The sequence below is a fragment of the Diabrotica virgifera genome, chromosome 10, assembly GCF_917563875.1.
Source record: "Diabrotica virgifera virgifera chromosome 10, PGI_DIABVI_V3a".
NCBI classification, from domain to species: domain Eukaryota; kingdom Metazoa; phylum Arthropoda; class Insecta; order Coleoptera; family Chrysomelidae; genus Diabrotica; species Diabrotica virgifera.
In genome coordinates this window covers 154528607-154553078 of record NC_065452.1, presented here as the reverse complement: position 1 = coordinate 154553078, position 24472 = coordinate 154528607, and the positions used below count along the sequence as shown (strand labels likewise).

Genomic DNA, 24472 nt, shown 5'->3' with positions numbered 1-24472 from the left:
ATCGGAATAAAAAGCAAGTTTAATATCATATTATATAATTGTAATTGAAACTACGCGTTATTTCAATATATAATAAATTCAAAAAGTGCGCCACTCACCCAAAGTTATTTATTTATATATTTACATTCACTCTTAATAGAGATAATTAAAGTATGTGTCTAGCTATAAACTGGGAAGGTTTAGAAACTACATACGCTGTTTTTACAATGGATGCGAATATGATATGATACTACAATGGATGCGAATACATAAATATACAATACTTGTGAAAAAGTACATTTTAGACAATAAATATTAAAATGTGATATGCTCTTTACATTTTTCTTCTTAATATACGAGGGTCATTCGTACAAAAGGTTCCCTAAGCCGCAGCCGCAGAGAAAAATTGCGACGTGCGGGGGAAATCTGGCAACACTGCGTTACAGATCAGCTCTCCCTCTCTCTTAATCCCACCAGCTTCGCCTCGCTGCATTGCTCAGTGTCGGCCTAGCAGCCTTCGAAGATGGGGGTCACGGTCGCTGACAGTCAATGTGATATTTATGCTGTGATACGTTTTTTTAAATGCAAAATGAATTTCACCTATTGACATTCATGGTCAGTTAATTGCAGTTTACGGATAAAGGTGCATATATGTCCAACATGATCGAAAATGGTGTAGAGAATTCAGTGAAGGCCGAACGGAAATTCACGATCAATCTCAAGGTCTTTCGCTCCGATCTTCATCGTGAATTTCCGTTCGGCCTTCACTGAATTCTCTATCTACATCATTTGCGAACATGTTACTTCGATTAACCATGTTTTACCCAATGTATCTCACAAGATACATGACTACATAATTGATTTTTTAAATATTGCGGGCCTTTTCAATAGTTCAAATCTTGATGTCACAATCAACTGTTCTTTCTCTATACATTTGGCTATCTTTGTTTGATTTAAACTGTTTCAAAGTATTAAGTTATGTGGATTTATTTTCTTGTTCTGTGAGTGTGCGCGTTTTTCAAGCTATCAACACAAGAGGTAAATTAAGTTTACTGTTATTATTCTATTATATTTTTTTATGAAAACCTGTTGAAGTGACTTATTATTATGTTATTTAAGTTTATTTGTTCACAAGTTTTATGCACTAATACTTTCTGGTTTATTTGCAAAATACTTTTATAAAATGTATCTTCCAGTACACATTGGACAGCATGGTCCTAATTGTGACAGTGTGTAGGTATCCAAGGGCACATCAAAACATTTTCAAATAATTTGTCAATGTCACTTAAAGCTTTCAAACTAGACCCTGCTCAAAATTTAGCTAGAAAAAAACCGGAGCGCTGTTAGTTAGACCTTCACCTTCATCTGTTGGAAAGGAACTATGGTATGACGGTGTAGGAAATTTTACCAATTATGGTGACAGAGGTAGATGCAGAAAGTGTCAGAAACGACAAACTACTGTGCGTTGTTCAAACTGTGACATTAGATAATGTTTCATACCAATAAAAACTGTTTTTATGAATATCGTCACATACTTATGATAATATTATACACTTACATTATTATACACTTGTACAATTATTGTATAATATACTTAATTTGTATTTATTATTTATATTACATTCTTAAGATAACTTTTTTGAATTAACACAAATATTATACAATAAAAGTATGCTATTTGTAACTCATTTTCCCACCATATAATAATGGTTTGTCGTGCTCTATGTATCTCATAAGATACACATTTTTAACGCCTTTTTTGGGGCTGAGGGGGGCGGAAATAATCTTAAATGTGATTTTTGCTTAATTAGCCCTTAAAACAAGAAAATGCTGAAAGTAAATTATCATGGGTTGAGGATTTCTTCGTTTGAGCAAAAGAGGGTTAACTGACAATGCATGTCAATAAGAAAATCGATTTTGCATTTAAAAAACGTATTACAGCATAAATTTCACACTGGCGGTAAAAGGGACCGTAACCTCCATATTCGAAGGCTGCTAGGCTGACATTAAGCAATGCAGCGAGGCGAAAGTGGTGTGGAGAGAGGTAGAGTTGATGTGTAAGGCACTGTTGCCAGATTTCTCCCAGCACGTCGCCATCTCTTTCTCAGCGGCATAAGGAACATTTTTTACGAATGACTCTCGTATTTTCTTCATAATATTTTCCTCCTCGTAATTTATTTCTTTTTAATAGTTGCCATTCGTAAGCCAACAATTTTATCAACTACTTCAGTCTCATTTCTATACATAGTTATGTAACCGTTTTATTGCTTTGCGTTTTATAGATATGTGGATTTACGAATGTATTGTCTTCAAAATAAATTTACTACAGAAAAAAAGTATGATGATATAAAGCAGTCTATATTGTTCACTGATCACTGAGTGGCTTTTGACTGCATCAACTGTTAGTTAAGAGTTATTCGCAGATATGCTCTCAATGAAAATTGACGAAGTGAACTTGTAGCTCATCACAGTAAGTAATTGATATAATGGGTATTTTTTTAGAATATAGGATATATGTGACAGTTTTGTAGAAAGATATTAATTGTTCTGTTGTTCCAGGAGACGTATTATCTCTCTGATATGCCTCTCTTCACGTTTAAAAAGGATTTTAGCTTCTACGACAAAGAATGTGATAGTTAAGCTAGAATGGTTAATCAAACCAAACGAACAAAGCCAGAACCAACTAAGTAAAGGGAAAATATCCTTTATGGAAATTAAACAACTGCGAAGAACCATAAATAAACAAGTATGGTCGTCTGCGAAGAACAAAAAAAGACAGGTCCATTACAAAGGTTCATAAAACGACAACCAGAACTATAAGCAAATTGTAGCAGGCTTAGAGAAGATAGAAGCAATGTAGAATAAATAAGTTGAAGAGATATTTAAGAATATAGGACACGAACCACAAATGAATTGTTCTCAGAAAGAAACTTTATTAGATATGAAAGAATTCGCTGTAAAACTAAATCAAGAGACGTCCTACATTTCAGTCCGTTCAGAGAGCGCCATAAACGCCCTTACTAGTTTCACTCTCATTAGAGATCTTCAGAGGAGTATGCCTATGTGGCTACCTCTGAACGAACTGAAATGGAAATGCCTCTGATATGGATGCCGTAGCGACATCTGCTTAAAACAATTCGAAGTTTTATTTCTGGAGAAATAAAACCTTTGATGAGACCAAGTTTCTGATTACGCCATCGTGGTTTCTATTACTTGCAAACCAAGCGAATGCTGAATAAAAGAAGACACGAAAGGTCTAAAATTTGCACCTCACTACCTGCCTATTCAGCGTGACGAAATTCCAACGAAAACTTGTTGAAACATGTTGAAACGTGGACATTAAAAGCAAAATAACTAACCGTCTTAAGACATTTGATATGTGGTTATACAGAAGAATGTTTCACATATTATGGGTAGAAAAGCTAGTATGGCATTGTCTGGATGCCTAAATAAACTAGAGTCCGTAGCAAGGTTACGATAGTCTGGGTACTGGGACACGAGGGTCATAAGTGCAATGAAAAAGCAGATGAAATTGTCAAACAAGGAGCATTAATGCTATTCGTTGGAGCAGTACCCTTCTGCGGCGTTGTAAAGGCAGTAATAAGAACGGCTACAAGAAAGTGGGTAGCTTGCAAACCTCTGGAATGGTGGAGGAATTCACCAGGAAAAAGAGAGGCAAAACAATTCATTACAGAATATTCGCCAAAATTTACGGTCGACCTAATAAAAAAGACAGGAAAACAGTCAAAACCATAGAAAGTCGTTCAACAGAGTGTACTCTAAGCTGAATAGGCAGTTGAAGGTGATGGGATTTGCAGATGACGACCTCTTTCCTGTCACCTAGAAAAATAAACAACAGAGCACACTTTATATCAGTGTGAAAACCTGGAAAATGTGCTGTTCTTTGCATTAGGCGAAAAAAACCACAGGTAAAGAGCTACATGGAAGGTTCAGTCCCGAAGTTATTAGACTTTTTCAAAATGGTCTGGATAGAGAATGTAATCTAAGGCTAGAGGACTATCACAGATCTGAAAAGGTCGCAGTGGAATAGCCCCAAAGGCAGCTGATTGAATCTATCTCTGGTCAGAAAGAAAGTTGTGAAATGTTATGTGTGGCCTATCCTATTGTATGGTTGTGAAAATGGACATTAACAACCACAATCCTTAACAAATCAGAAGAATTCGAATTATCGTGCTATCGACGGATCCTAAAAATATCATGGGTTTCGCACACTTCCAAGTAAAATGTATGTGAGCAGAAGAATTATTTCGCGTAGCAGCCGATAGAGAAAGGTTTCAGGAAATTGTAAACATATAGAAGATATAAATGACTTCAGTTGATCACCGAAGGAAAAATTTAAGAGAAGAGGTCAATAGGAAGAAGACAGAATTCATGGCTCAAATACGCTGATAGCCTATCCAAAATTTTCAGAGTCGCTATTATTGTTTTTTCAATTGAATCACCAACCTTAGAATGGAGACGGCGTAATAAGAAGAAGAAAACCAAATATACCGGGTGGCGAATCGTAAAACGGGCCATAGGAAACTCAATGTAAAATTCTAAACTGTTGAATTCCTGCTTCCCTAATTATTTTACGTCAAAAGTCATGAGAGAATATTTGTAGCGAATTGAAATCTGTATTAAAATCAAAAGTAAAATTGTTCTACGATTTAAACGCATTCCAAAATTTTGAAAAATATAATACATTTGCCACAGTAGGTACCTATGTGTGTAAAAGTTAGGCCACACGTTAGATACTATTTAACTGACAGTGCTCACACCATTGACTGAATAAAAAATCTTTATTATTAATACTTTCTCCGAAACTGAGGGTATCTTATCAACTGTATTGTTTTAAACAATAAATGATAAAATAAAAATATTAATCAAAAATGTGAAAACAATAACTTCATTGTGACACACTATTGCTTTGTGTGTGGCCTAATTTTGGGCTGAGAAACTGAAAAACATATTACATTTTGACAAAATTTTGGAATATGTTTAATTCGTAGATCAATTTTAACAGTTGTTTTCAAACAGATTTCAATCCTCTACAAATAGTTTCTAATGTCTTTTGATGTAAAATAATTAGGGAAGCAGGAATTCAACAGGTTTAGAATTTTACATTGAGTTTCCTATGGCCAGTTTTCCAATTCACGACCCGGTATAGGTAATAGAACATGAAAAAGCAAGAAGATGCACAACATTCTACACTTTCTAAAATAAATTAGAGACAAATTTTACTAGACTGAATCCAGTGACAGCTCTACTTCGTTCTAGGTGGTCCTTTTATCATTACCCACTTTAAATGTACCTACCTTAAAAAAAGTGGGTACGTATGTGTTATTTCTCACCTATCGAAAGTTTACGTATTAGTTACATTGACTTTTTTAACTATCCTAGACGATATATTAATTTTACTTAATAGTATAAAAGCAGAGTATGTAGTTTGAAGTAAATGTCAAAATATGCCATAGAACTAATAATTATATACATTTGGCTATATTTCAGAATATTATACAAACTAGTAGAAACTTATTCTAGACACTGTAATGCACTGCTCTATAATTTTTACAAAATTAAATCTAAATTACTTCTATTGTCAACAAATTGGGTTTTTTATACTTGTAATATATTGTTACGATTTTCAAACGGAAGCCGGTCCTGAGCCATCTAGCCTCTACCGAATGTTCGAGATGGACCGATTCCCATTTGGCTTCTCGTGTATGTACTAGTTTTTTCCAGTAAAATAGGGTTGGCCTATTTAAGATGAATTATTCGGGCTTTAGATTCAGTCGTGATCGTGATTTAAATGAGGGATTTTGGCAGTCTTCATCCCAACAGTAATCTCTTTCTTCCTCTGTAAGTCGCGTCCATGACTTAGCGATATCCGCAAACTTCTTAATGAACTTCCGACAGTAACTACATAGTTCCAGAATCTCACTTCTTTACAGCAATGTAATATTTTTACTCATTTATTTATTAACACTTGGTTTTACTGGAAAAGACTAGTACATATGCGAGAAGGCGAGAGGGAATAGGTCGCATCTCGAACATTCGGTAGTGGCTAGACGGGTCAGGACCGGCGTCTGTTTTGAAATCTTAACAATATCTTAAAGATCCAAATAAACATAACAACACAACAATAAACTCAACGCCAGTGCGTAAGATCGTAGTATCTGGTGTAGAGGTTGAAGTGAACTTCAACATCAATATGGTCCTTTTCTTAGCGCATGTTTACAAAGGAATACTACAAATCCTGCAAATCTTAAACTGGTATAATATTGGAAGATATAAACAGTTTGGTTTATTGCTTTGTTCTATATCTAGAGCGATCTTTGGGTCTTATTTATATATAATAGGTGATTTCGGTCTTATTTTTTATATGGGTAATGATTTCTTAGCATAGATTATTGATGAATCTGTTAAAAAATTATAAGTCAGTAGTACCCAGTGTATATAGTAATAAAATACTTTTTTAATAATTATATAAAGAGGTTTATCTATTATAGTGCACAGAATAGGGACTCAAGTTAAAGTGGTGCGCTTTTTGAAACCTCTAGAATGAATGTTACATACAACAGATAAACAACAATAAGTTGACAAATAAATGTGCCATATGTATAACGGTTTACTACACATTTTGTTTAAAATTGAATACGTTTTACCTTACGATTATTATTTGTTTTAAATGGAAGACTCAGTTTTAATATAGCGTAGTTAAATTCTTCAAATAAATATATAATTATTAATACAGCATTGTCTACAAAGGTACCTATACTAATGTATGTACTATTTTATATTATGTTATTTGATCTTTTACTTACAACAGTCTAATCATCTTAATGACTAAATTATACAAAATTTTTGGTGCAAATTTACAAAAATACGTTTAAGTCACACTATATTCCACAAAACTGGGTTAACCCATTAACAACTTGTTCTTGCTCTGTCTTTTTAGTGTTGTCTCTGTCAAAAACACACAAAAACACATCTCCTGTAAGCACATACCCAGAGAATGTCAACAACGTTACATATCTGGTCTTAACGGCGAAGCAAGAGACTGCAGATTGCAACAGATACTGAGCTCCTGAGACAAAAACGATGGAATGAGACACTAAGTAAAGTGAACATGACACACAGCAGTAAGTAGGTTTGGAATATTATTAAAAAACAACGCTGATCCCACAGAGGTAAAAAAGATATGCACAGTAACTCCAAATCAGATAGCACACTAACAAACCAGTGATGTAAAGCACCAAAAATGAAAAGAATGTAAGAACAGGAAACGACTTTGTTGCGAATTTCAGTTACCACCGAAAAACCAAAAAGGGCATGGACGTCATGAAAAGCGGAAAATCACCTGGCGTAGATGAAATCCTAAAATCCTGATGAAAACAGAGCAGATAAAGAACTTCGGGCCAAAAGCTTGGGCTTTTGGGAGCCTTGATCTATCAAATGTGGTAGCCCTTCTGAAACCCGGGTAAGACCCCGAACTACCCAGTATCTACCGTTCGATATCACTGCTATGTCACCTGCATAAACTACATATATCATGCAGTATTTAATCGCATCAAGGAAGAATTAGATACAAAACTAATTCCACAACAAGTAGGTTTTAGGTCAGACAAATACTGCACAGCCCAATTACTGAACCTAACATAGTATATAAGAGAGGAAATTGAGCAGAAAGAGATAGTGGAGGTAACGGAAGGTAATACAGATATAGTCGACAGTAGAGGAGATTTTAAACATGATGTCAATTTATTACTAACAAACCGCAGTAAAACCTAAGTGTGTGCATTACATCTTAACATCCATCTGGCGCATGTAAAACTGAACGTATCGTGCGAGAGATAACACTTGGAATATGCTTATAGTGTTGAAAGAAAACTTAAGCAAATTTTAAACTTAAATAAGAAATTTAAATAATAAATATATACAAAATCTTAATAGAAAGAATTCAGATGATCAGAATGTGAAAATCCTTACAAAATACCGATATCAGAAAGCCATAATACGAGTAGAGAAACCAAAATCTAAAGAGGTATTTATAAGAAGAAGTACGACAAGGATGTGTACTATCCTCTCTACTTTTTAATATGTGCTCAAGAAAAGATGTTTAAAGAGGCATCAATGAAGGCATATCACTTAATAGAGCACTAGTGAATAATCTCAGATAGGCAGACAATACAATACTCCTTGTGGGCAGCAAAGAAGAGCTGTACATTTTCGTTGTTCGCACTACACAGTACTGCCAGAGGTATGGAATGGATCTGAATACAAAAAAAAAAACAAAACAAAAATCGTGATTGCCAGTCAGAACAAGATTTAAGCCGAAACAGCCTACGTTAAAGGAAAAACTTTAGAGAAAGTACCCAGATACAATTACTTGGGATGTAAGCTAAATGAACAATGGTACCGCAGTCTTGAAATAAAATGACGCATTGAGATGGCCAGAAGTTTTTTTTAATCATACAGAATCGTGTAATCATACACAATCAGAATATTATACATTCTATAAGTTAACTTGTTCACTTGGGAGCTGGGCTCCTCATTCGCATGACGGGATTCCTTCCAGTGAAGGAATGGCCAGAAGGGCTTTCAATAAGACGGAATGAAAACTGAGAATAGAAATTAGAATTGGAGCATTCAGATTATACTTATTCTCTGTCCTTTGAGAGAGAACAGGGAAGATTTGCCAGCTTTGAAATGTGGTGTTATCGAAGAATGTGGAAAATATCATGGACACAATACGTAACAAACACGAAAACATTAAGAACAATGAAAAAGAAAAAGGTGGGTAGCGGGTAGGAACTCCTTTGGACAGTCCTATCAGGGAAAATGAATCAATCCCTGCCCCCCGTAGATTCCAGGGGTTTCCTGACCCGGGAAACTAGTACCTGTTTAGGGTCCCTTGTCCAGGGTTACGGATGAAGACCACAACGGCAGCCATGGCGGAGAAGAAAGAACCCTTCGGTACGGTATGGATGGCGGACGTGGCAGCCCCTTGATTCTAGGGTTGGTATGGGATCAAAAGGGTAGATAGAACTCCTCAGCCGTAGCGAAGGCAATCTATCTAACAGAAGGACACTCTGATGTAAAATCCTGGCCCTCCAGGTTGGGGGTTGAGGCATCGGGCTAATTCCTCGATACTCGGAAAAATAAAAAACCCAAATCATCTCGGACAAGGACGGAAATGCGGAAACGAACTCGGCAAAGAAAACGGACACTGAAATTTGGAACATGGAACATTCAGGGAATCTCAACCAAGCAAACGGAAGTGCTCAGTGAACTAAAACACCAAAAAAAAAAAAAATGACCTCGCGGTACTAACGGAAACCAAGAAAAAGAGCCAAGGAGCGGAAAATATAGGCAGCTACGATCACTTCTATAGCGGGGTCCCTAAGGAACAAAGAGCATGTAAAGGTGTATCTATTGTGGTACACAAGAAATTTCGTAAACGGATCACATCGTGGGAAGCGGTAAACGAGCGAATAATAAAAGTTAACATGAGTATATATGGGCACAGACTAACAATCATAGGAGTATATGCGGTAAACGATGACTATCCAGTACACATTAAAGACCAGTTCTTCATAGATCTAAATCATGCTATAGAGCATTTAGGAAATACAAGAGAAATCATTATACTAGGGGACCTAAACGGTCGAGTGGGCAATAGACAAAATCATAAAGTAGTTGGAAGATATGGTGAAGATACGACAAACGATAACGGAATAAGAATTATAGACCTATGCGAACAAATGGAGTTGAAAATACTAAATGGTTGGTACCAACACAAATACGTACACAAGTTCACCTGAACACAAAACACACGGGGACTAAAGTCAATTATAGACTAGGCGATAATAAAACAAAAATCTCACATAATAGTTCCAGATGTCAGGGCATATAGAGGATTAACTTGTGGTAGCGATCACCATTTCCTTGGGATAAAACTTATCTTTCCGTACAAATATGAAAAACAGACAAAAGAAGTGAAGCAATATGAAGAGGCAATTACACAAATAAGATACAACCTAAATAGTTTAGAACAGGAAAGTGTGAAAATTTTATACAAAAGAAGACTCGACCAAAAATTAAAAGATCTATAACACGCATCTATAGAAGGACAATATACCTACTTGAAAGGATACACTCGGCCGCAGAAGAAGCCTTAGGACGGACAGAAAAGAACACAAAAAACAAACCATATTGGTGGGACGAACAAACCAAACCATAAGTTGAATCAGAAATAGAATAAAAGCGAAGAAAATATCAGAGATACATGAGTACAAGAGATGTAGTAGACCAACTAGATTATAAGGAAGCACAAGCAAACGTACGCAGAATGATTAGGCAGAGCAAGAACAAAAAATGGGAAAAGCAGTGTATACGAATCAATACATACATCGGAGGTAGGAAATCCACTGAGAGCTGGAGAATTCTTAGAAATCTACGCAAAGAGACAGGAAAAGAACTTATAACTGCAATATCACCGAATGAGTGGAAGGAGTATCTCAGCGACCTACTGACAGAAAAAAGAAAGGAATTTGAAATATCAGAACCATCCCAGGACACAGTAGGAGTAACAGGATCGCCAATAAAGCTATCCACCAATGAAATAAAGAAAGCATGTACCGAACTAAAAAACGGTAAAGCACCAGGACCTGGGTGAATTCCAGCCGAGTTGATAAAAAACGGAACTCCAAGACTTTACAAGCACATAAGGAAACTACTACAAAGATGCATCGACAACAAAGAAGTCCCACAAGAATGGAAATTATCGTATATGTCAGCAATATACAAAAAAGGAGATCGAAAACAATGTGATAACTACAAGGGTATTTCCGTTACACCAACAATCAGCAAAATATACGGAAGGATCTTAAAAAACCGAATAGAAGACGGATACAAGGAAATGGAAGCAGAAGAACAAGCAGGATTTAGAGCAGGAAGATCTACAATTGATCACCTTTTTGCAATCACACAAGTCATGGAAAAGAAAACAGCGGTTAACCAAGAGATTCATTTCGTATATATTGATCTGAAAAAGGCATACGACAGTGTGCCTTTGGTAAAGTTATGGGAGGCAATGGAGAATACAAATATAAACATATAAATCATAAAAATAATTAAAAATTTTTACAATAACACGACCACGAGAATTAAACAAGGAAACAAACTCACCGAAGGATTTCTGACAAATAAAGGGCTTAAACAAGGATGCTGCCTCTCTCCAACATTTTTTAAAATATATTTGGAACAAGCTCTTAAAAATTGAAAACGGAAATGCAAGAACATGAGATTCCCATTAAATGACCATACACTATATACTCTTTGTTTCGCAGACGACCAAATACTAATATCACAAGACTACGATGATATTTGTTACATGACAAGAAAGCTAATAGAGGAATACAGGAAATGGGGACTAGAGATCAACATAGGAAAAACCAAATATATGAATATCGGTGGAACGCAGCAGGACTTGATACTAGAAGGAGGAGAAACAATCAGTAAATGTAACGAATATAAATACCTGGGTATGAAAATCACGAATGGTGGAACACTGGACGGAGCCATTAAATAACGAAATACTCAAGTCAGCAAAGCAATTAAGCTCCTAAACTCAGTACTCTGGGACAAGCAGATAAACAACCAAAACAAGAAAAAATCTATAATGCCGTAGTGAAAAGCATTATAACATACAGCTGCGAAGTATGATCTATGAAGGAAAAATCAAAACTATTGTTAGAGGTCACCAAAATCGATTTCTGGAGAAGAGCTGCAGGAAGATCAATAAGAGAACATGTTACCAATGAACGGATACGAGAAATAATGAAGGTCACAAATACAATAAATGATGAAATCAACGAAATACAACTACGATGGTTTGGTCACGTACAAAGAATGCACGAAGACAGAATCCCAAAACAAGTACAAAACTGGAGGCCGCAAGGTAGAAGAAGAAGAGGTAGACCGAGGAAAAATTGGCGGACAGGAATAAACAAAGCCATGGATGAAAGAGGTCTGCAAGTAGATCAATGTGCGGACAGAGAGGAATGGTGAACGGGTATCGGAAGACGGAGAACGTTGTAAACCGATAATATATATAAAAAGAAAAAGAAATACTCAACACTACGAAGGAAAGAAAAATAAACTGCACATTGGTAACATGTGGAAGGAAAAAGAGGACTGGGGAGACGAAGCATGTCCTGGTTGAAAAATGTAAAGCAGTAGAGTGAAAAAAACAACAGTAGAATTGTTCAAAACCACTGCAGACAGAGTAAATGGGCTATGATGATCGCCAATATCCTAAAGTGTGACGAACATGAAAAAGAATAAGCAACTGACGAATTACAATAAAGTAACTTTGTAATGCAAGTCATGGCATAAAGGAACAGTTGCTAATGAAATTACTGATACTACTGTTAAAAATGAAACCCACATTTGTTTTTAGGTCCAAAATCTGAGGTTTCTAAAGAGTCGCATATTGGAATAATTTCTAAAATAGGAAAAAGGACTTAGCGTAGTCTGTTGAAGAGATATTCTACGCCAAAGGCAAACTAAAAGGGTTATTACAAATAATACTGCAAAGTAGGCAAAGTGATGACGTTACTTTTAAATTTCAATGGTGCGTTGAGAAAAATGTTAATTTGTTGTTTTGTCGCAGCACTGTCACCAGTACTGCGACAGAATATTCAATACAACAAGACTGGAGATGTGTGAAACGTATTAATTGTTGATTCCTCCTAAAGCCTCAGACTTAAAATACAATTTATTAATATCGGAGACATGAGAATAGCAATAACAAGTTTTCTGGCATGCATGTTCTGTGGAAGATACTGCATAACTAATAAGTTTAGTGCAAGACGTTAGATCCTCTGAGCAAATTATTCCTATACTTTTATTTGAATCTAACTTTTTTTAAGCAAAAACAAATACAGCAAACAAACTACGTAGAGCAATAACTGCATCTGATAATGTATGTACCTGAAATCGTTTCACAAGTGAAATAACGTTTTAGTCAGAAAACCCAAAAATAGTTCAAAATCTTTTGGTAGCATGTCCTTTGCTTATAATAATAATAATAGTGTATTTATCTATAACATTAGAATAGTGCGCGAATTATTTCTATGATATTTATATTATGACATTACTAACTAGTACAATTTCTCAGTCATTTTCATGTAAAATCAAACTGGCCCTAGTAAAGGCTTCTAAATTTTTACGATGAATAAATACGTCAAGAGACGCCTAACCTTAACGGAAAACCTTAAAGCAAAATCTTAACGGAAAACTTTATCATCTTAATCGTTTATTCCTTACTGATTTATGATTCTCTCCCTTGCCTTTAGTTGATTTCTTATGAAGCTTAGCTCGTTAATATGTAGTATTAGCCCAATGCTTTACAGAATTACTGCTAGTTCTAACCAGGCTTGTGTCACATGTGAAACATTTAGGGCTTCTAAGGCTCTTCACTCAAAAATGTCTAAAACTCTTGAAAAGGAATCGATTATAGTCAGTTTGGGTTCAGAAACGGACTAGGAACCAGGGGGCGTTACTTGTTTTTAATGCGATAGCTCAAATATGCATGTAAGTATATAAATATGGATGTGTGTGTTTGTTAGGTTGATTTTGAAAAAATATTTGACAAAGTAAGACATGAAAAGTTAATTCAAATTCTAAAGACAGAAAACATAGACAAAAGAGAATAATAACAAACCTTTACTGGAATCAAAGAGCACAAGTTCTAATAGATAACGAACCCAGGGAAGGAGTTAGACAAGGATATATTATGTCTCCATTACTAATCAACGTATATATTTAATCCATTTTTGAACAAGTATTACTATAACAACTGAAGGAATAATAATTAATGGAAGAGCTACTAACAACATAAGATACGCAGATGACACCGTGATTATGGCAAGCTCTGATGAACAACTCCAACTACTACTAAACAAGACAAGCAGTTTCTGTGAGAAATATGGACTAAAAATGAATATAAAGAAGACTAATATATTACAATGAGAATCACAAAAAAAAACAAATATACCTACAAACTTACATTTGGGAAACGTACCGTTAGAAAGGATAAAACAATACTTGGGAACCTAAATTTAAAAAAATAATGATCAAACAACACAAATAAGGGCCAGGATAAAAATAGCAAGAAATGTGTTTGTAAAAATGAAAACAAGTCTCTGCTATAAAGCCCTTAGATTGGTCCTGAAAATATGGGTTCTGAGAGGTTATGTGTTTTCGATATTATAATATAGACTTGAAAGGTGGACACTGAAGCAAGAAAACATAAATAAGCTCCAGTCATTTGAATTGTGGTGTTACAAAAGGATGCTTAGAATAGCAAGGTCACAGAAGAAAACGAACTCGGACGTAATGCGAGAAATGGGCAAAGAATTCGATATATGTAATAAGCACAATAAAAATAAGAAAGTTACAATATCTGGGACACGTAATGTAGGGACAGCGATATGAAATGCTAAGATTGATAATGCAAGGAAAGATAAGAGGAGGAAGGAGCATAGAACGAGGGAGAGTATCGTGTTTGAAAATTTTAAGGGATTTGCTTAAATGTAGGTCAATATAACTCTTCACAGCAGCAGGTAGATAGACTAAAGATACTGATGATGATGCCCAACCTCCGATTCGAAGGCGGCACTTAAAGAAGAAGAATAAGAATAGTAAAGGTACCCCAATTATACTCTTTGTATATTTTTTAGATCATTTTTGCTTTACTGATCTGCCGGTGTTAGCTTCTGAGACCAACAATTAACAGTGTCTTACTCATCTAAAAGAAGACAACAAGTCCATGTAGGATGATACATTTAAACAAAGATTTGATTATGTTAATATCTAATGTCTTTTATGTAAAAGAAGTGAAAATATTTGACGTAATTAAACAACGTAAAAATTTAGCATTCGCCCCTACAGAGGAAGATTCCTAACAAAAGTGTGCATAATGCTATCAACGTCAGACGCGCATGAACCATTGTCTGATCAATGGAACAATAAATCTCTTATGCAGCTTAAAATGTAGCCATTTCTGAAGATCGGGCAATGGTTCAAGTACATGTAGACTTAGAATTAAGCCTACGCAGCTTTGAACTTTTGCCTGATCCAGGTTCTATATCAGTGATAATGACTCAAGTCTTCGCACATGCTCGGGTGAATTTATCAGCTGACCAGACTATTGAGCATTCGCGAGTAGTCTAAATAAGGCTGACAGTAAATAAGGTTACGTACATACATACATTATTTACATTATAGCAGATTATTTTGTGGACTAATCTATATAAACCTGTATCTCAATATTCACAGTTTTATCATATGTATTGTCTTAATTTAACCTATGTTGAGGTGGCCCCTCTCCATCTTGCAGAAATTTATAAATAGCCGTAAATTACGAGCTATTTGTGAGCTTTTATATCCCGCAGATTAAAAATGTTGATCTCGTTATGCTAGAATTTAATATTATTTGTGGGGGCTGAGTCAGCCCTTAAAAATAGAGATATTGAAATGATCTCTGCGGCAGAATTACGAGCTATTTATGATCTTTCGAAATGATATAGTTTCGACTTTTTAGCTCGTCCTCTTAATCCCCAAACAACCCTTTAATTGATTCAACTCAAGACAATAATGTTGAGAAATATTAAAATACCTCCCCATCTTTCCGGCTTAAGAGAGAATTGTACTTAAAATGAATAAAATTAATATTTTGTGACTAAATATCGTTGAATAATTTATGAGCTCACAAAATACACGGATTTCGATGATTGAATTGAAATTTCTTGTGTACTAATATTTTATGTTTAGCCTTATAAGCAAAATATAAAATTACAGTTTTGGAGCATAATTTTCAGCGTCACGACGGATTTGCTTGAAAATTTGTACTTACCCTCCAATTCAAAGTTGGACTTGGGCGGTTGGTTGTTTTTACTTGAGGGTAAAAGTTACTCGAGGGCGAAAAAGATACGTTTAAAATAAGTTTGGAGAGGGATAAATTGCCTAATTCTAATGAACTTTTGTTTTATAGAGTTTTTTTAACGAAGTCAATACTTTTCGAGTTATTTGCGAGTGAAAATGTTTATTTTTCAACAAAAAACACGTTTTCATGCGGTTTGTCGCCAATAACTCAAAAAGTAAGTATCGAAATATTCTTAGTAAAAATGTAGCTTATAAAAAAACGAAAAAAAATGGTGGATTCATGAAGTCTATAGGCCCAATAAAAGCCAAGTTGTAGCTCATGAAAAATACGTTCTTATTCGCCAAACAAATGGAATATTTCAACGTGAAATAACTAAAAAGTGAAGCACTTTTCGGAGAAAACTCATTGAAACTTTTTAAAAGTGTTTAAAAAAAGCTTTACTTTTATTTTTTTTTATAAAAGTCTAGGGTGACTTTCACCCTCAAGTAAAAACAGTCAACAACCCAAGTCCAACTTTAAATGGAGGGTAAGTAAAACCTAAATCCAAATTTTCAAGAAAATCCGCCGTAGCTCTGAAAATTACACTCCAAAACGGTCATTTTATGTTTAACCTATAAAGCTAAATATAAAATATTCCTACAAAAGAAATTGCAATTAAATAATAGAAATGCGCGTATTTTGTGAGCTCATAAATTAGTAAATGACATGTAGTTTCAAAATTAATTTTATTCATTTTAAGTACAGTTCCCTCTTAAGTCGACAAAAATGGGGAGGTTTTCTTGTGAAGGAGTAACAACTGTTGTAGCTCAATAATCCAAATGAGCGTATTTTAATAGTTTATTCTTAAAATATATACGCTATACGAATTATATATCCGCTATACGATGTTTTTTAATTTTTCTCAACATTTTTCTCTTGAGTTGAATCAATTAAAGGGTTGTGTCGAGGTTAATGGGATGAGCTCTAAAATCGAAACTATATCACTTCTAAAGCTCATAAATAGTAATTCTGTCGCAACTATAGATTCAATATCTATATTTTTAAGTAGAGGGGGGCTGAGTCTGGACCATAAAAATATTAAATTCCTGCCCAGTATAACGAGCTCAAAATTTTTAATCTGCGAGATACAAAAGCTCAAAAATAGCTCGTAATTTAGCGCTATTTGTTTTTTAATTTCCGCAAGCTGAGGGGGCCAGCTCAACAGGGGTCTTATATTACAATTTTTTTTTAAAATTGTAAATCGATGTGTTAAGAGATAGGAAATTTTTGTATAAGTTTTACAAAGAAAAGCAATTTTAATTTAACCTATCTAAGTATTTAACAAGTTAGTTACAGAGTGTTTTAAAAAAGAGTAATTGCGCTTGCCAATTTTACTAAAATTAATTTACCTAAGTAAATATATTATTTTTTGATATCATTTGAGGGACAATTTTAAAATCGTACAAATATATAATAATGTTACTTTATCACTAAATTTACCGCTAAAAAACCAAATTTAAAAGCACAATAATGATATAACGTTATTGCTTATCTTGTGTAATTCTAATTAAACAGTTGTATTATCTTCCTTCTTAGTCTTTTTGAGATAGGTCTTCAATAATTTACCCAAAACAAGGCTCGAGATAAACTTTTGTAGGCCCAGAACCAATCTGTGGCATCATCAAAGAGGCTTCAAAAAACGGTGTTCAGAAGTGGCTGATAAGGAATTACGAAAGAGATGGAGAGCTACTCAAGGGCAAATCCAGACTAAGAAAATAATCAAGAATGTTGATAAAAAACTCTCAGACAATTTGATGAAGCTCAATACACGAGAGATTAAAACGGTCACAAAAATGGTGACTGGATATTGTTGTTTCAGAAAACTGCTATACGAACTCCACTCTAGCCTCCACTATATCTTAAACAATAATGAACAAAGGCTCGTAGAGCTAAAGTATAAAGAGATTTGAGTCTTTAACGACAACTCCACACAGAACCAAATTGACAACGTAATTGTTAATGCTAGACATGAAAGTGATGTTCTGAGTCATTATCTAATGAGAGCAAAAATCAGGTTGAGAACATCATCACAGAAACTAAAAACGAATGAAGCATTGGGATAGTGGAACATCGAGAAAATACAAAATGAGAAAATCCGAGAAAATTACGTAGAGGAAATGAAAAAAAAACATATAAATACATGTATAGTAGACCAGAGCCGTGATGTCGAAAGGTTGTGACAACAAATGGAAAAATCAGTTACTGAGACAGTAGAACTAATCATACGAATAACCATGATGAGAGCAAGGCTATGATTTGATAAAGAATTGCAAGAAAAACTACAAGACATAAAAAGCGAAACATTATGCTTCAATAAGAGTATAGAAAACTATACAACATCACGACGAGAAACAAGAAAACTAATTAAAGAGAAGGGAAATACGAGCAACAGCAATACGAAGAAATGGAAAGAAATAAACAACAGTCAAATAGTTTAGCATTTTACAAATCGGGAGCTGCTCCAAACATGGCATATTTTAAAAATGTAGTATACATCAAGAGGAAGAGAATATATATCTTTGGGTGGACCTACCAGTAGAGGACTCAAAAATAGACGAAGCATTGCATGCAATTAATAAATTGAATAACACAAAAGCTCCAGTCTGCGACAATATACTGGTCGAATTTCTTAAGTACGGACGAGAAAATTTACATAGACAATTTACAAAGTGCTATCCTTAAAAAGAGAGACAAAACCAAGTGCTCTAATTATAGAGGGATATCCCTACTTTAACAACATTCTAGTAAGTGGGCTAACACATTTTTTTAATAAATTAGAAATCATCATCCAGCCCTTTGCGTCCACTGCTGGACATAGGCCTCCCTCATTTTTATCCATTGTGCTCTATTTTTAGCACTTTGCATCCAATTTCTTGACATTTTCTTGAGATCGTCAGTCCAACGAGTAGGTGGTCTTCCTCTACTTCTTTTGTCTAATCTCGGCCTCCACTCAAGTAATCTCTTCATCCACCTCCCATCACTGATTCGGGCGACGTGTCCGGCCCAGTTCCATTTCAGGGTGGCAATTCGGGAAATTACGTCGGTAACTCCTGTTCTGCGTCTTAAGTCTTCATTTCTAACTCGGTCACGAAGCGATATACTCAGCATTGACCTTTCCATTTTCCTCTGAGCTATTTGCAGCATTTTGGAAGTTGTAGCTGTCAATGTCAAAGTTTCGGCACCATAAGTCATCACAGGCAACACACATTGGTCAAATGTTTTACGTTTTAAAGAAATTGGTATATCGCTTTTAGATATAATTTAGGATATTGATTTAGGTATAATTAGAGATAGATACAAAAAAATCGGTCTATGCGTCAATGATGAGAACCAAATATATGTGTATTAACAGGCACAGGAGATAAGATAGAATAGGGCAAAAGGTAACAATGTAGAGTTTTAAATGTCTCGGAGCGACAATCACCGCAGATAACGATATCACGGAAGAGATAATAGGGAGAATTCAGACAGCAAATAGATATGTGCATATCCTCCACAACTTTATTAAATCCAAGAGCCTAACAGGAACATAAAAAATCAGGTTATACAAAACAGTGATTAGACTGGTGCTCATGAAGTTGCTCTGGGTGTAAGACGGATGCTGACAAAAGCAATGGAAAGAAAACTCAGATGTTTTGAGAGAAAAATCCTCAGAAGAATCCTTGGACCTTATCACGATCCTAGTACTAATCAATACCGAAGCCAAGATCAAATAGATTTTTAGGGCTAGCAACATACTCCAAGAGATTAAATCTCAACGTCTAAGATGGGCTGGCCATGTCCATAGACTCCCTAATAAGCACCTTACCAAGTAAATCTGAGAGGAAGACCAGGCAGGGAGAAGGCCCTTAGAACATTCACGAATGCGATGGAGAGATACCATATGGTCATGTCAGATTTAAGAACAATGGGACTATCCACTTGGTCAAATATCATTGAAAAGAGTTCGAGATGGAAGCGAGTTGTGCAGTCAGCCAAGACCTACCCCGAGTTGTAGTGCTACGAGAAGAAGAACTAAATTTTTGCTATAAAGATTTTGTATATATAATTCACTGTTAATAAGCAAAAGTTTGGGGTTTTCTAGTTTTATGTTGACAGTTCAGGATATTTTTAAAACACTTTGTATGTTAACACAGACATTCTTATCTATTAACGTTCAAAATATACAATTTATTTATGTTATTTTATTTCTGTAGGTTCTTTTAATAACAAACAAATTTTTAACGTATAAAATTATGCTATAGGCTATTTCATACTAAATGACCTACATAAAAGTTTAGAAAAATTTTAAAAGATATAAATTTTACATTTCCTATTCATATTTAGGTAATAATATGTACAATGTACACGCATATAAAGAGAGAAAGAGACATTTCCAACAAGCGATTATTGTCTGCTATATGAGAAGACTCATACAACGCAACGACTCGAGACGATCAACCCTTAGAAACAATCACACAAGTGGCAAGTATCCACCTATTTTTTTAGTCAGATCCGTTATAGTTATAACCAAAATCACAAATTATTTAAATCGTATCCAATATAGGTTCTATGGTTATGACAATAAGGACGCATATACAAAATTTTATATATTCTACTATTTTTTCAGGATTTTTGTTGTCATTACTATCAATCTTACAATCCACGGATGTGTAATTGTTGTAAAACACTTCTTCCAATACACAATACCTCTACTTTTATTCTAAAAATATTGCAGAAACTGTAGAAATCCAAAAATATTATATTACTATAGCTCCAATAGGCGCAATGCGCCCTAAAAGCACTAACAACAACCGAAGGACCATGACTTCCAGATAGCTTTCACTCAAAGATTGTTGTGCATGAATCTCCCTCCGTCTATTGGTTTCCGCCTCTGGCTACTTTAAGTTTTTGACTTACCGTTACCAACAATTTACTCAAATCAAGAAGTTACCTTTAAGTACAAAATCTTGAGATGAACCCAAAGAAAAGAAGAGTTAATCGGAAAATTATTAGTAAATTCTAACTATTGTGATGGAACATTCCGATTTTACTTAACGGTTTTATTTGTTATGTTTTGATTATTGGTAATATTTATTTTATGTATAGATGCTCCATTTTTATTTACTTTTATTCATTCTTCATATCTTCATGTGTATTATTCATAATATAACCGTCTTAGAAATTTTAATTTAATATGCTTACATTACTTTTACTAAGATTTTACTTTACTTTACCAATATTTTTAGTTTCTTTTCTATCTTTCATCCTTCTTATCTATTTTTTCTTATTATCATTATTATCAAATTTCTCCCAACCAGTTCTAGTTCAAAAGTGCTGTTGGTAAGAGAGAGTACAAGTCTTATTCCAGAGATGCAGAGACGTCAATTGCGGCATATAAGCATGTCTGGTTGATTACGAGAAAGCTTTTGATCAAGTACAATCCATCAAGATGACGCAAACAATAAAAGAAGTAGGAATTAACAACTAAGATCTAAAAATAATTGGAAACCTTTACTGGAATCAGGCCGCAAGTCTCAGAGTTGAAGGTGAACGCACCGAAAATGTTAAAATTGTGCGTAGAGTGAGGCAAGGCTGTAGTCTTGTCTAATCTTAAAGCTTTACTCTGAAAGAATATTGATCGAAGCTTTGCACCAAACCGAAAAAGACATTCTTCTAAATGGGTACCGGCTAAACAACACCAGATATGCAGATGACACCATAGTATTTGCGGACAACCTAGAAGACCTACAAGTCCTTACAAACTCCAGTAGGAAGAGTGACGCACTAGAACTACCTCGGTACCATAATAAATGAAGATTGGCCCAACAATCAGGAGATCAGAGAGCGCATCGGAAAAGCTAGATCTCTACATTCAACCGGATAGGGGCATTCTTCAAGGTCCATAACCTCTCTCTTGGTTCAAAAATAAGAATGCTGCGATGCTACGTCTTCTCTGTCCTTTTTTATGGTGCTGAATTGTGGACCTTGAACGAACATACATGCAGAACATTGGAAGCATTTGAGATGTGGTTATATTGGAGAATACTAGAGATCCCGTGGACTGACAACTGACATCCACCATCAAATCTCGAAAGTTACAATACTTCTGACACGTTATGCGAATTTAATCCAGATATGCCCTCCTACAAGCCATCTGGCAAGGAAGAATATTTGAAAAGCGAGGTCCTGGAAGAACAACAACATGAATAACCTCTGAACCTGGTTCAACACAATATCTGTGCAGTTTTTCCGCACCACTGCAGATAAGATAAAGAAGATTTCCTTCATCATCGCTAACATTCGTCATGGATAGTAACCTCAATAAGAAGATGTTAGAAGAAACACAGTTAACAAAATTGGATAACCAAAATGAGAAAAGGTGAAATATAAGAAAAACATGTAGACCAATAGTCTACCGACAAAACACATCCCCAAAGTTATATGGAGTCACATTAAAAAAATGTCTACTTGTATATGAATACGTAGATTTTGAATCCCAGACTCAGAGTTGGAATATTATTGCAATATTGTGTATTTATTTGGACTTTGCATGAGTCCAACCCCAAATTTAGAGTATTGTGGTCTCAGCTCTTACATTTTTAGACATTTGGGCATATCGATGGTGGATTCTATTGAATCTTTGGAGTTGGAGGATAATTGCCTCTCGTGTGACATGAAGATTAACTTTTTTAGATATGTGAAATTCAAATAAATGTTAACAAGCGAACTAGCTACTAATTCATATGCACTGAATAACGCGATATGGTATTTTTATTGTAATGCTTGTACAGAAATACATTACTTCCACATATCATTAAAATAGTAATCAAGTAACAGTAATACACTAAGAGGCGGGATAGGTTAAATTTGCTAATCATTTTGAGGCACCATAAGGGTTTCTTAATTAGAACCTAAAAGAAAACGTATGAGCACTTCACTTTCGAGCACATGCGTCGAAAGTGGCGCACCATGACGTTTTTGGGGAGGGGTTAATGGGTTATAACTGCGCTCTTATTCTTTAATCACATAGAACTTAAAAGAATGAAAAAAAAATAATTTTAGGAGTTAGGGAGGGTACCCTTTAATGTATTTAGCCCGTCCATATGTGGAAAATATATTCGCGGAAGCATTAGGAGGCACGGAATTAGCCATTAAGGTGAGCGGCATACCAATTAGCCACCTACGTTATGCGGACGACACAGTGATTATAACCGACACTTTGGAAGATCAGCAGTTATTATTAAAAAGGGTGAATAGCATAGGTAAAAACTATGGGCTCAAGATCAACATTTTGAAAACGAAATATATAGTCATTAGCAGAACCCCTCCAGAAGACCTGATAATATGCATAGGTGACGATCGCATACAATGCGTGAAAACTTTTAAACAACTTGGCACCACAATAAATGACCAGTGGGGTCCACAACATGAAATAAAAACCCGAATACAAATGGCAAGACAAGCTTTTATGAAATTCAGACTGCTCCTATGTAATCAAAACCTAAATTTCGAAATACGCTACATAATGGTCAACTACATAATATGGTCCATCTTGCTTTATGGCATGGAAACGTGGACTTTAAAAAGAACATCAATCAGCAAACTTGAAACATTTGAAATGTGGTCATTGAGAAGAATGATGCGCATACCGTGGGTCGATAGAGTTCGAAACGATGACGTCCTTAAGAGAGACGACGTGAAAAGAGAACTCTTTGGATTAATTAAGAAACGCAAGATTAGTTACCTTGGGGACATATTAAGAGGAGCCAAATATAAAATACCTCAGTTAATCCTACAAGGGAAGATCTAAGGTAGGAGAGGAGTCGGCCGCAAACAACTATCCTGGTTAAGGAATATTAATTAATGGATAGGAGTACACAACGCAGGCGAGCTGTATCACGCCCCAAGAACAGAACCTTAGTAATGAGATAGTCACCTATACACTTTGATGTATGCCATGTTAATAATAAGATATGTGGAAATTTCGGTGCGCCACTGTCGACGTATGCATACGTTATACGTTTTCTTTTAGGTTCTAGTATTTAAGTTATAGACTCTTATCGTGCCTAAAATGATTCGCAAATTTCACCTATACCGGCTCTAAGTCTATAAGGAGTTCTTAAAAATTTGGAACTTTTAAGTGTTTTTTCAAAAATATATGATATCATTTCGAAAAATCACTGTCTACAACTTTTGATATGTACAAGTACATCAAAATTACTCCTCTATTTTATAAATTATATTAAAAATTTAACTAGTACCATTTGACTTTGTCAATACAAAAACTTTACCTACTATGTATCTATTTGCAAATGATTTTACGTTATAACTTTATAATTAGTATAAATTATAGGTGACATAGTACATTACGTCATAGTCAATATTTTAATAAACCTAGAATTTATATGAATCTAATCACGATAGACAAGCGACAAGGCAATTAGCAAAACCTATCAAAACTGCAACAACGTTAGTAGGCATTCCAGATGCCTTTCCACAAAGATGAATTTCTGTTTC

At 34.9% G+C, this 24472-nt stretch overlaps 1 protein-coding gene across 2 annotated transcripts in view; it reads right to left on the bottom strand.

Moving 5' to 3' along the window:
• Window positions 1-18: 18 nt before the first annotated feature.
• LOC114325436 (voltage-dependent calcium channel subunit alpha-2/delta-3) overlaps window positions 19-24472 on the bottom strand; it is a 144742-nt gene continuing 120288 nt past the window's right edge. For both annotated transcript variants that reach the window (XM_028273509.2, XM_050663520.1), the window contains exon 25: window positions 19-24472. In XM_028273509.2, the coding sequence (XP_028129310.1) occupies window positions 24371-24472 (102 nt within the window). In that variant the 3' untranslated portion in view covers window positions 19-24370.